Genomic DNA, 14,184 nt, shown 5'->3' on the forward strand with positions numbered 1-14,184 from the left:
GAAAAAGACAGAAGTAGCAAGGAACAGAGAGAATTGCTCCACTGCCTCTGCACAGAATGGAATGAGAATTCTAGCGCTGTACTAGAAGTAGGCCAAGGCATCTACTTTATACAAAGTTCAGCATGACAAGTGATCTGGGGCAGAACTGTGCATGGCGGGGGAGGGGGGGAGAAATTCTGTTACAACTTTGCCCAACAGATTTATGGAACACTGACTAAGAACACTGGATGTCCAAGACTGGGCACTGTATACTTGCCAGGCCTTTGAATTGTTGTATTTTCTGGAATTGTACATCCTCCTTAAGTTTCCTTGGTATAGGTTCTTTCATTCTCTCCTACCTTTTCAGTTAGGAATGTACTGGGTAGTTAACAGCATTAATTTCTAAAGGAGGCAAGGAACCAGCCAAGTGGATGACACGAACTTCAAACTTAGGGTAGGATTTTGCACAATAGCGATTTCTGTGACAATCAAGTATAAGTTGTGGTGTTTGCTTTTGATATTTAAGAAGTAAACCAAACTAAGAACTAAGCATTTTGTTATTGGTCTCCCTTGCTTTTGCTAATTCTTGGTGTTACTACTGTGATTGCCAGTAAATGATTAATACTGTAACCCAGTCTGAGAACCTTGAGTGATGGGATTCAAATGGAATTATTCAGTTGAGAGTGTCAGTTAGGAGCTGGAAGTTGACAATTAACAATGAGACAGTGAAACAGACTGTGAGAGGATGAAGAAAGATCCTGAGTTAGGGAAGTGGGAAATGGCTCCAAGTGGTGTAAGGGGTGATCCTATAAAATCTGAGGGAAATAGCTCCTAAAGACAGGAGTAATTCCTAGCCAACAGAGAAGGAAGGAAACTGGAACTTGTGTGAATGTTCCTTCCCTCACCAACTTTAACGTCTGTGAGACCAAGAAACCTATGCTTGTTTATGTATGCAGAGACTGCCAAGAAATCATTTTCCTCACATTTTAAGAGCTGTTTGAATAAAAGAATCAGTTACTTGTTTGTGGCAAATAATCTGGTGTTTATTTTTATAAAGTTACCTCATTCTTGTTGCCTGTTCACCTCATAAATTCTAAAACTGATTCCTACTGGACCATTTCCCATCAAAGTGAAATACAAAGTTTTAGTTTTAATTTACCATCAGCCTCTTGTATGCCATTATAAAACCATAAAAGAAGAATTTTAGTTTCTTCCCCCAGTTCAGTAAGCTGAGTCAGCATTTACCAATATACATTCAAATGACTAGCTGGGACAGCAAGAAAAAAACAAAGAAGAAAGAAAAAGAGGCTACTCAGCTAAGAACAATATAAAGGGAAATCTTGCGAGGGAAGGTGAAACCATCATAACTCTGTTGGCAGAAAATGGAATTCAGAGACAGAGAAAACTATAATTACAACATACACAAAGAGACAAATGAAAACAATATGATAGCAACAACAACAACAAAATTGGCCCTACTTGGATAACCACTTGCTGAATCCAGGCTATGTGTCATTGTAGGGTTGTTTTTAGCCAGTGTTATTGCTCATAGAATCCTTCACAATAGAACCCCCTTCACAATGATGAAAATTCACAAATACCCCTCACACACCCAGTGACCCCTGCTCCATGCCCAGAAGATGGCTTCCCTCTAAATCTATTTAATTTATTTGGAGTATTTAATTAAGCCACAGCAGGTTCAAGTTTTCCAAATATTCTAAGGTTCTCCAAGCAAGACAAAAATCTACATGCCTTCATATTTTTGTAAAAATAATCAGTGATGCCAGTGATCAAAATGTCTAGGCAAACAAAAAATTCCTACAATTATCATAAATAATAGCTGCATCAGTAAGTAAAGCTGAATATTTCTGTTGTACCTTCTTATTGCTTGCTTTTAGAATGTCCAGCTCTTTTAAGAGGAATGCAGCCCGCTGTTCCTTATTTAGGTCTTCTGCAACATGAAAAGGATTCACAAATTCAGATGAATCTTCTCCTTCTTGCTTTTCAACAGATCTATAATAAGGAACAAGGTATCATGGGTCAGTTTTGCAAATGAGTTTTCATTCAAGCAGATGTCTGCTATATTCATTCATAACCCAGTGATAGAACATATGCTTTGCATTTGAGATGATGCTCCCAGGTACGCTTGCCAGTCAGAGAAAAGTATGGGTCAGTTGCAGCATTGATTCAATTTCATCTTGCTGCAACAGAGGATGAGATAAGACAATGTGCCCAGGATCAGTTGTCATTTAGCTCCACCCTCTCCCAGAACTCTGTCCTTCAGTGGCCATTCCACATAGTCATTATAGAACAGTTATGTAAGCTAACAAATAACGAGTGTCTGAATTTGCCTTCAGCTTCCTTTCTCTCTTAGCACTGTATTATATCACAGAAAGTTATTTCTAGTTGTAAACCACCTTGAATACAGAAAGGTGGTAGATAAATACATCAAATAAATATTTTATGTTGTGACTTAAGAACATAAGAGAAGCCATGTTGGATCAGGCCAATGGCCCATCCAGTCCAACACTGTGTCACTCAGTGGCCAAAAAAACAGGTGCCATCAGGAGGTCCATCAGTGGGGTCAGGACACTAGAAGCCCTCTCAATGTTGCCCCCCCTTGCTGTATAAATCTAAAAACTAAGTAGTACAAAGCAAATCATACTTCTTAAAATGTGTGCACCCCAATGTGTTATAAATGTCCAACAAACGTGGAAATTAATAGGATACAAAGTATATTTGTAGGAAAGAAAAGAAGATATTGCAAAACTGGAACTAGCTTGAAGAGAAAATCTATGGATCAGAATGATGCTTGATTAAGGGCTACCATAGACGAAGCAGAGAGCCAGGATTTATCAATTCAGAGTAGACTGCAGATACACTGCTCCACCATCCTGTCTGCAAATTTCTCTCAACACAGATTTGATGCCATGACTAACAAATGTCAAACTCAGTTAAAACAAACAAGATAAACTACTAAACCCAGACTACTACAGTGAGTTTAATGAAAACACTTTGGATGATTTTAAGAGCACATCAAATGTGATTTTAAGTCTGGCTGTTCACAGTGACACAGAATGCCAAACATAGTATAAGGTAGCAAAAATGGGTGAAAGGGGAGTAACCTTTCTCTCAAAATACTTGGTTTCCTTCCCATTAGGCCTACAATAATTTCAGTATGAATGGATAAAATTTAACATGCAGTTTAAAGCCATTCATCTCAAGGAATTAACAAACAGTATCTGACTAGAAGGCATCCTTAGTTTATTTAAAACAGCTAAAAAGATTTTAAGTATTTATTGTATTGAGGTTGGAGTAAAGTGAGAACCACTGACAATGAGACATCTTAGAGAAATGTGCATCTGAGCATTTACTAAAATATGATAACGTATCTGCATTGTCATGAGATATGACAATGTGTATGTGTAGGATTTACAAAATTTCCCATATGAAAGTGATTGCTCGGTAAGCTTTCACTTGAGGTACTGTACTCAGTTTTGGCTCCCTAACTCCATTGTTCTGCTTATACACAGACAACACAAGTCTATTTTGGGGAGGGATTTAAACCTCCCTTTACTTTTTTATTTAATTTCTGAGACCTCAAGTTTGAAAAATGATTTGTTTAACCTCCATGTTGCCTTGATCCGCAGATGGCAGTCACATGTGGCTAATTTTATGTAGATACTTTAAAAAGCAAACATATAAATCCGAAATGATTCAGAATAGAAACTTGATTACAATAATTATAACTGCAGAATAGTGTACCAGAATGTTCAGAAGATCAAAAAGAGTTGGAAGCAGATTTAATTATCTAAAACTTTCACCTTCAATTCAATTTAACATATTCAGATATGTAGATGCATCAAATGTTATCATTTGTAATACATCTATTAAAACATAGTATTCTTTTCTCCCAGGGATCATTAGTGACAGACAACAGAACTCTCTCACACGTGTGTTTACCAAATAATTACCTGTCCCCCAAACCAAAACCCATTCAATCTGTGCACTCTTTGGAACTTGTTTTATAAGTAAAAAAGGTAAAGGTAGTCCCCTGTGCAAGCACCAGTAGTTTCCGACTTTGAAATGACATCACATCAAGATTTTTTCATGGCAGACTTTTTTTACAGGGCGGTTTGCCATTGCCTTCCCCAGTCATCTACACTTCCCCCCCAAGCAAGCTGAGTACTCATTTTACCGACCTCATAAGGATGGAAGACTGAGTCAACCTTGAGCTGGCTACTTGAACCCAGTTTCCACCGGGATCGAACTCAGGTCATGAGCAGAGAGCTTGGACTGCAGTACTGCAGCTTTACCACTCTGTGCCATGGGGCTCCTTATGTTTTATAGGTAACCTTCTTTAATACAGCTTGCACAGATAAATTACCTTTGCAATCCAGTATGAACATTTTCCACACTTAATTTTTGTTATTTATTATACAATTCCATCACCTCATTTCACTTTTTGAAGTTATAAAGGATACATATCTTTATACCCCAAAAGCAGCCTATAACAAGGTTCAGCAAATTTTATAATTGAAGAGCCAAAGGCGGGGTATAAACACAAGTTTATACCCACCTCGGTGAAGTAGGGCGGGATATATATATATATAAATAAATAATAAAGTATGTCAGCAGAGATTTTAAAAACAGCCAGTATAAGAAAGCTCATTTGTATATCATTGTAAACATAAATTTAATATTATTGATAATTAACATGCTGATTAATAATCATAAAGTTTCCACAGCCCAAACACTGGTTGTTACAAGTCCTTTACTAGGAGTAGGGTGGCCATAATGTCTGAAGGCCAGCCAGGGACACCTTTGGGAGGGGGAAGGTAGGGGTGCGTGCGCGCGAGCGCGCGTGCCGCCGGAAACAGGAAGTGACGTCACTTCTGGTGATGCCATGCCACCGCCAGAAACAGGATGCGACATCACTTCCTGTGACGTCACTTCCGGTGATGTCATGCCACCGCCGGAAACAGGAAGTGACATCACTTCCTGTGATATCATTTCCCCCGCGCCACCTGCCCGAAGCAGAAGTGACATCACTTCCTGTGACCTCATTTCCCCCAAATGACATCATTTCCCCCAAATGCCACTGCCGGAAACAGGAAGTGACTTCACAGCACTTCCTGTGACGTCCCCAAAAATCCCCCAAATATCACCGCCGGAAACACCAAGATTATAGAGAGGGAAAGGGGGAAATAAAGTTAAATAAAACTCTTTTTTTACTTTTTCAAAGTGAGAAGACTAGAGAGAACGGGTTCCACGCTGAGAAGCCAGTCAGATTCCAGTGAGATTCCAGTGAGACTGTGCTGCATAATGCAGCCTATTTATTTTGTCCTGTTTGCTCTGTTGGCTCTATCTGCGCCACCTTCATCACTTTCGGGGTGTGGATCCCCCAGTGGGGTGGTCTCCCGACTCCCCTCCGTCGGCTGTTTATGATAGCCCTGCGCTCCCTCTTTCATTTGATATGTGTCCCGTGCGGGTGCCACCCTCCTGCCGGGAGATGCCGCAAAATGAGCCCCCTTGAGGCTTATGGCGGCAGGGCTCGGGGGAAGCGAGCTAGACTGCTGTTCTTTTGAAGGGTTATAGAGTGTTTCGAGCCCGTCCCTGTGGCATCGGTCCCATCGTTGTGGGACCCAGGGGGCCGGCGCAGCGGCACGCCGAAGCAGCCTGTCACTAATAACACAGGTCGAGATGCAGGACAGGAACCCGGAAGTGACCGACAGGCTGCTTCAGCGTGCCGCTGCGCTGGCCCCCTGGGCCCACAACGATGGGACCGATGCCACAGGGACGGGCTCGAAACACTCTATAACCCCTCAAAAGAACAGCAGTCTAGCTCGCTTCCCCCAAGCCCCTGCCCGCCATAAGCCTCAAGGGGCTCATTTTGCGGCATCTCCCGGCGGGAGGGTGGCACCCGCACGGGACACATATCAAATGAAAGAGGGGGCGCAGGGCTATCAGAAACAGCTGGCGGAGGGAAGTCGGGAGACCACCCCACTGGGGATCACACCCCGAAAGTGATGAAGGTGGCGCAGATAGAGCCAACAGAGCAAACAGGACAAAATAAATACGCTGCATTATGCAGCACAGTTGAGAAAGTACCTTATCCCATGTACTGATGAAGTAAATACAGGATCTGAGAACAAAATTGCACCAGAAGACGCAAACACAAAGCTCCCTTACACTGAATCAGTGCTTGGGTCCACGAAAGTCAGTATTGTCTAGTCCAGTCACAAACACAAAGCTCCCTTACACTGAATCAGTGCTTGGGTCCACGAAAGTCAGTATTGTCTACTCCAGGGGTGGCCAGAGGGAGGGAGGGAGGGAGGAAGGAAGGAGGGAGGTGGGAGGAGGGAGGGGGAGGGAAGGAAGAAAGGAAGGAAGGGAGGAGGGAGAGAGGGAAGGAAGGAAGGAGGGAGGGAGGAAGGAGGGAGGGAAGGAAGGGAAGGAAGGGGAAGTAAGTAAGTAAGGAAGGAAGGAAGGAAGGAAGGAAGGAAGGAAGGAAGGAGGGAGGGAGGGAGGGAGGAAGGAGGGAGGGAAGGAAGGGAGGAGGGAGGGAAGGGAAGGAAGGAAGGAAGGAGGGAGGGAGGGGGGGAAGGAGGGAAGGAGGGAGGGAAGGGAGGGAAGGAGGGAGGGAAGGAAGGAGGAAGGAAGGAAGGAAGGGAGGAGGGAGGGGAAGGAGGGAGGGAGGGAGGGAAGGAAGGGAAGGAAGGAGGAAGGGAGGAGGGAGGGAAGGAAGAAAGGAAGGAAGGAAGGAAGGAAGGAGGGAGGGAGGAAGGAGGAAGGAAGAAGGAAGGAGGAAGGAAGGAAGGAAGGAAGGAAGGAAGGAGAGGGAGGGAAGGGGGAGGGAGGAAGGAAGGAAGAAGGAAGGAAGGAAGGAAGGAAGGAAGGAGGGAGGGAGGGAGGGAGGAAGGAGGGAAGGAAAGAAAGGAAGGAAGGGAGGAGGGAGGGAAGGAAGGAAGAGGAAGGAAGGAAGGAGGAAGGAAGGAGGGAAGGGAGGAGGGAGGGAGGGGAAGGGAGGGAGGGGAGGGAGGGAAAGGGAAGGAGGGAAGGAAGAAAGGAAGGGGAGGGAGGAGGGAGGGAGGGAGGGAAGGAAGGAAGAAAGGAAGGAATGAGGCGGGAGGAAGGGGAGAGGGAGGGGGAGGGAGGGAAGAGGAGGGAGGGAGGGAAGGAAGAAGAAGGAAGGGAGGAGGGAGGGAGGGAGGGAGGGAAGGAAGGAAGGAAGAAGGAAGGAAGGAGGAGGAGGAAGGAGGGAGGAAGGAGGAGGGAAGGAAGAAGGAGGGAGGGAGGGAGGAAGAAGGAAGGCCGGAGGGAAGGGAGGGAGGGCGGGAGGGAGGGAACGGAAGGAAGGAAGGAAGGAAGGAAGGAAGGAGGGAGGGAGGGAGGGAGGGAGGAGAGAGGGAAGGAGGGAGGGAGGGAAGGACGAAAGGAAGGAAGGAGGGAGGAGGGAGGGAGGAAGGAAGGAAGGAAGAAGGAAGGAGGGAAGGAAAGGCAGGGAGGAGGTAGGGGAGGGAAGGAAGGGAGGAGGGAGGGGGGGAAGGGAAGAGAAAGGGGGAGGGGAGAGGGAAGGGAGGAAGGGAGGGGAAGGAAGGAAGGAAGGAAGGAAGGAAGGAAGGAAGGGAGGAAGGAAGGATGGAAGGAAGAGGGGAGGGAGGGCAGGACGGAAGGAGGCCGGCCGCCCCCCTCCCGCCCCGCCGCCCCCCCCGCTTTCGGCCCCCCCCTGGCTTACCTTGTTCCGGGCGGCCGGTGCTGCTGGCGGGGCTGGCGGCGGAGAGGCCGGCGCTGGTCTCTGGAGGGCCTCCAGGGACCAGCGCGGCCTCTCCGCGGCCTCCCGCTGGCCTCTGGGGGGCCCTCCCAGGGACCAGCGCCGGCCTCTCCGCGGCCTCCGCTGGCCTCCTGGAGGCCCTCCAGGGACCAGCGCCGGCCTCTCCGCGGCCTCCGCTGGCCTCTGGGGGCCCTCCAGGGACCAGCGCCGGCCTCTCCGCGGCCTCCGCTGGCCTCTGGAGGCCCTCCAGGGGACCCGCGGCGGCCTCTCCGTGACCTCCCACGGGCCTCTGGAGGCCCCTCCAGGGACCCGCAGTGGCCTCTCCCGCGACCTCCGCGGGCCTCTGGAGGGCCTCCAGGGACCCGCGGCGGCCTCCCCGGCCTCCGCCACCACCCGCCGGGTCCCGCGTGCAGGCGGGGAAGGCGGCGAGTGAGGGAGCCAGCGTCCTTGCGCATGCGCACACCGCCGTGCGCACGCGCAGGGACGCTGGCTCCCTCACTCGCTGCCTTCCCCGCGCGCTGTGGCCCACCGGCTCCCCACTGGCTATACCGGGACTTCTAATGGTCCCGGTATAGCCAGCCCGGGAGCCGGGAATTGGTGGGCCAGAACCGGAAAGTCCCGGGAGACCGGGACGGTCTGGCCACCCTAACTAGGAGATAGAACACCAAGGTTTCACAGTAAGTAGTAAATATATACAGGAGCATTTGTAAGATTGACTGAAATGGCATAAACCTTTATATGGTTCTTACTAGGATTACTAGCAGCTTTTCACTTCTACTCTTTATCTTTTTGTGAATCATCTTTACAAAGTCCTTTTGACTCATAAAGGGATGGATATGAAACCATGAAAATTCGGTTCACATTGGTTTGTGCTGGATTCACGAACCATCGTGGACTAAAAAACTTCATACAAAGCAAACCAGTTCATGAAGTTTGTGACATGGCAGACTAGCCTTCTGGCATACTAGAGACATCAAACTTGCAGAGGACTGCCCCCATCCCCCAATGCTCTTCTACATGCCTTACAAGTTATGTGCCAACTGGACAGGGAATTATGGCCCCCCAAAGAAAATGACCTCAGGAAAAGTGCTTTTTTGGGAAATGTCAGGTGCAGGTTCAAAAGTGTAAATAGAATGGACCCCCTGCAAGCTACACACAAACCCTACCACTCCTCCCTGCTGGAGGAAGACAGGTGTTGGGTATTTGTGCCCCTCTGGAAATGGGTGTGGCACACCTGGCACTCTGCCACACAAGGGTCACTGGGGAGGGTGTGGAAATGTTTCCACATAGTGGCCTGGAAACAGGAGCCCACAATTGCAACAGGTGAGAGGCACAACTGCCTTCTGGTGCTAGATTGGGAGGCACCAGAGGGGGTGTAGTTAATGCAGCAGGAGCAGCAGGGAGTTGGGATGTGGGATGGAGGGATGTTTCTCCCCTCCATTCTTCTCTGAACCACGGCCATCAGAGTTTTATCCGAAGTCTTTTAGCAACTGCTAGTGTCTGGGCAGTACTGCTAAAAACTCTTTTTCCTCTTGGGGGACCCTCACAGATAAAGCAGAGGAAGGAGGCTTTGAGACTCCTTGTGAAGCTCTGCTGGGGCAGGGTTCTGGGTAAAGGCAGGCTGGGTTTGGTGCCTGGGTACAAGGGCATCTAGTACATGGGGGAGGTCTTCTTCCCCCATGATGAATACCCCTTGCACCCACTTTTACCATCATGATGTTCACAATAAGAAGGGGTGAATATTAATGTGGGCCTTTGACCAAGGAATCCACCAGCTAAGCCCCTGTGATCTGCTGGAACAGAGAGACTGGTTGGATCAGTCTCTCTAAGACCACCCCTGACACCCAACTCCTGGGAGGGTATAAAAATGTGGGCCCTCAGCTGGGGAATCCACCAGCTAAGCCTCTGTGCTCGATTGGAACAGACAGACTGGGCGGCTCAGAATACACATACACCCAACCCTCAGCAGAAGAGATCAGAATCAGGAGGGCTGGGTGATATAAAATCTGGGTCCTCAGCTGAAGAACCTAGTAGCTAAGCCCCAATGCTTAGCATGAGCAGAGAGACTGGGTGGCTCAGAGTCCTGAGTCCACCTACACCCAAACCCCAGCAGCAGAGTGAAGCTCACAATCAGGAGGGGTGGGGGCATAATATCTGAGTCCTCAGCTGAGAAACGCAATAGCTAAGCCCCACTTCTTGGTTTAAGCAGAGTCAACCTACACCCAAACCTCAGCAGCAGAGAGCAGATTACAAACAGAAAGCAATTAATTTAACAAGTTTGGTGCCTCTCCTTTTACTGTTACCAGTCAACAAAGGAAAATGTGAGAAGGGAGGTGACTGAATATATAGCATTCTGAGCCTGCAGAGCCGAGCTGAATGGGAACTCTTGTGATTGGCAGCCGGCAGTGCCTATTAAGCTTTGGAGGGCTCCTACTGGTATTTCAAAAGGCTGGAGAATTCTGCCCCCCCCCCCCCCCCCGTTGCCTTGGAGTTTTGTAAATAGTTCCACTAAGCAGCACAAGTCTGTCTGAAAAAGTATCCATTCATGAACTGCCAAGTACCACTATGAACAGCACTAAAAGTTAATGGCAGTTCAGGAACCACCAATTGGCAAAAATTCATCATGTACTTTAGTTCATGAGCCAGTTCATGCCCATTTCTACTTATAGAAAACTTTTCATGCTCTTCCCTTCACATAGGTTATTCTAGCATCCCACCTACTCTCCAATATAACAACCCAAAGATTTAATTTTCTTTTTTAAAGAACCGTTTGGTTCTAAAGCCACAGTTTGCAGGTCCCTACTGTATAACAATGGTACAACTACTTCTAATCTACAGTAAACCTTTTTAATGCACTATAAATGGTGACAGATTTCCATTAACTTCTCTTGACAAGCCTTGCTTATGACAGTGAAACAAGCTGAATATTTTTAAAGATCTAGAACGAACAGTTTGCTTACCTTGACCCTGAAGGGGTAGTAATATTATTCAGATGCAAAGTTTGGTCAGTAGTTTGCATGCTACTTAAGCTTGCAGTCATCTGACCTAACAGTTGTGTTTGTTCACAGTTTGTAGCCAGTTCTCTTCTTTGCTGAGATCTTGCTGAAGAACTTTGAAAATGCAGGTAATCAAGAAAAGATCCGCCTTTCCTTTCTTTGGAATTCTGCTCCAGGTCAAGACTCCCTATTTCGAAAACAGCAACATTTTACTGTTTAATTAAAGAGCATATAACCAAGGCTATCTACTGTTGAAAATGATTTTTTTTTAATGCCAGCTTAACTGTCATATGAAAAATGAAAAAGACAATGGCAGCACAATATACAAAATACAAATATGCCAAAAATATTGTGCAAATCACTCTCTTAAATAGTTAGTACAAATTAAATATATTATGAAGAACATACAAAGGTCATCATAAATTCAGAACATTTTAGCCAAACAAAAGTCTCAAATGTAATATTTCAGGGAGGACCCCTCAAAGTCTCTTAATTTCACAAAGAGAGTACTAAGACTCAACAACAAAGTTCCAAAGGAGTCCCTCTGTTGCTTGTTGGCTTCCGAAGGAAAAATTCTTGCCTTCACGCAACCACCGGTTTTTAATTGCATTCCACTGCTCCTGCACCTTCCTCATAAGCCAACTGAAATTTCCAGCCAAGGTCTCTCTCAAACGCCCATTTCAGTATCTTAAAAATACACGAATTACATAGCAATTATATATTACTCAATTAAATTTACATTAAAACCATCAAATTTAAAACCAACAAATTCGGTGCTACAATCTCGATGTTACTCATCTTGACACAATTTTACATGACGGCACAATAAATTCCACATTAAGAAAAAGCCAGCTGAAAGAGGGTAGTCTTGCAGGCCCTGCAGAACTGGTTAAGGTTCTGCAAGGCCCACACCTCTTCTGGTAATTGGTTCCACCAGTGGGGAGCTGTGATCGAAAAGGCCCTTTCTTTCATAACTTTCAGTTTGGCCTCCTTCGGCAAAGGGACTGTCAATAGGTTTTGCGAGCCAGATCTCAGTACCCTCTGGGGAACATATGGGGAGAGACTAGGCTTGCCAATCCCCAGGTCCCAGCAGGGGTTCTTCCACTTTCCCAGTTCCTTCCCACCCCCATTCAGCTGGCCAGCAGGGGGAAGCCCCGCCCCCAAAGCCACCATGTGACTTTCCCCCTCTGGAGATTCCAGTCTCTGATTGGAAAGGCTTCCTCTTGGGATGGTGTGTCTGTGTTACTCGGAAGAAGTTGACCACAACTCGTGAGTAGAGAGGCCAATTCCTCACTTCAGAGTCACCAGAAATGGGGTGGGGGGGCGGGGGACATCTGCTGAGCACTTCATTATTCCCTGTGTGGAGATCGATTCTCATAGGGTATAATGGGGAATTGATCTGGAGGTTTCGGGGGCTCTTTCGGGGGACAATTATGCTTGTCACACCCTTGCTCCTGGCTCCACCCCAATGTTTCCTGGCTCCACCCCAAAGTCCCCAGATATTTCTTGAATTGGACTTGGCAACCCTAGGAGAGACGGTCCCTAAGGTATGCAGGTCCTCGGCCATATAGGGCTTTAAAGATAATAACCAGCACCTTGTAATGAATCCGATACACAATTGGCAGCCAGTACCCTTGGCTATATGTGCTCCCACTTAGGGAGTCCCAATAACAGCCTGGCTGCCACGTTCTGCACTAGCTGCAATTTCCAGGTTCGGCACAGGAGCAGCCCCATGTAGAGGGCATTACAGTAGTCTAACCTCGAGGTGACCATTGCATGGATCACTGTTGCCAGGTCATCACACTCCAGGAAGGGAGCCAACTGCCTCGCCCGCCTAAGATGAAAAAAGGCGGATTTAGCAGTGGCTGCTATCTGGGCCTCCATTGACAAGGAAGGTTCCAGTAGCACCCCCAAGCTCTTGACCTTGCGCATTGTATCCAATGATGCACCATTAAAAACTGGTAGGGGGATTTCCCTTCCCAACCCGCCATGGCTCAGGCAGAGGACCTCTGTCTTTGCTGGATTCAACTTCAACTTAGCCTGAGCCAACCTGCCACGGCTTGCAGCGCTAGGCCCAGACTGGCTGCAACACTGCCAGGTCGGCCGTCCATCAGAGGATTGGATACACCCTTGATGTAACCAATCCTCTGTAGCCCTGTAAACTCTTGGAGAATTGACTGCATCAAGGGGTGAGGCTTAACATGCAAAGCAATTCCTACTACAAAAAAAAAAAAAACCCTGTTAATGTCACAATTAACCAGAAAGTTCTTCTACACAAGTCCCACTGAATCAATTGCAACCTTAAGGGATACCATTTCATGACCATCTGAACATACTCATTAGTAGGAAGAAATCCATTTGTTGCCCAGCTCTGGTTATCTAGCAGCATATGTGCATAGTGTTACCTAGACAGAAATCAGGTTATGATATGTGAACTGGGCAAAGGGAGCACTGTCAGGATGAAAGATATATACATCACACATTGTGACTCCCCTCTTCCACCCAGTAGCCCTGCATCATTAGGGAGATGCCCCACAGGTAACAACTACAGCTTCAGAATATATAATTCATATACATTATTTATTTATTTGCTTTTTATCTCACCCTCTCCTGCAAGTAGGGCTTATTATATAAATATAAAAAGTTTAATTTTTTAAAAACATAATACAATAAAATTTAATATAATACCACTATAACATAAATTACAAGATGGCTTCAATGTGGTTAAAGTGTTTTCAAGGAATTTCCATACTCAGATGTTTTGGATTTTAACAAGTGGTAAGACTACCACCAGTAGCAGCATAAAATTAATGTTTACAGATAGTGCCAGTAGAGGGAACACATGGGTGGAGTGCAATTTAATATCCGCCTTTTCAACCAGAGGCCTGGCATTTTATCTGCCAAATCAACCAAAAGTTCATTTTATAGGCCCTATGGAATTGTAACAAAACCCTCAGTGTACTCATTTCACTTGGGAGAGTGTTCCATCAGGCCAGAGCACCAAAAGCTCTGGCTTTGGTCAAGGCTAAGCAGATATCTCTTGGGCTGGGGATCACCAGTGGATGTTGATCTAAAGAACACAGGGCTCTTTGGGGGACATAGTGGGAACAGTCCTGCAAATATGGTGGTCCCAGACTGCATAGGACCTTGAAGGTTAATACCATAACCTTAAACTTGATCTGGTACTCTACTGGAAGCCAATGCAGCTGGCATAGCACTGGTTGTACATGTGCTCACACAGGTGAGCTGTAAGGATACACACAGCTGCATTTTGAACCAGCTGAAGTTTCTGGGTCAGTCTTAAGGGCAGCCCTACACAGAGCAGGCTAGCTGGAAAGTGAACATTGCATAAATCACTGTGGCTGAGTCACAAGGGGAGACGTATGAAGCCAATTGCTTGACAAGCTGGAGATGATAAAAGGCTGATCTGGTGAT

The 14,184-nt window shown here is 46.6% G+C and overlaps 1 protein-coding gene across 1 annotated transcript in view; it reads right to left on the minus strand.

Annotated features, from left to right (window-relative positions):
- MIPOL1 (mirror-image polydactyly 1) overlaps positions 1-14,184 on the minus strand; it is a 339,211-nt gene that overhangs the window by 216,611 nt on the left and 108,416 nt on the right. Inside the window, exons 3-4 of the mRNA XM_060262096.1 lie at positions 10,714-10,936; positions 1,857-1,992 (exon numbers count right to left, since the gene is read on the minus strand). Of these exons, the coding sequence (XP_060118079.1) occupies positions 1,857-1,992; positions 10,714-10,936 (359 nt within the window). The remainder of the gene's footprint in view (positions 1-1,856; positions 1,993-10,713; positions 10,937-14,184) is intronic.

The sequence above is a fragment of the Heteronotia binoei genome, chromosome 21 (genome assembly GCF_032191835.1).
Source record: "Heteronotia binoei isolate CCM8104 ecotype False Entrance Well chromosome 21, APGP_CSIRO_Hbin_v1, whole genome shotgun sequence".
In the NCBI taxonomy this organism is placed as follows: Eukaryota; Metazoa; Chordata; class Lepidosauria; order Squamata; family Gekkonidae; genus Heteronotia; species Heteronotia binoei.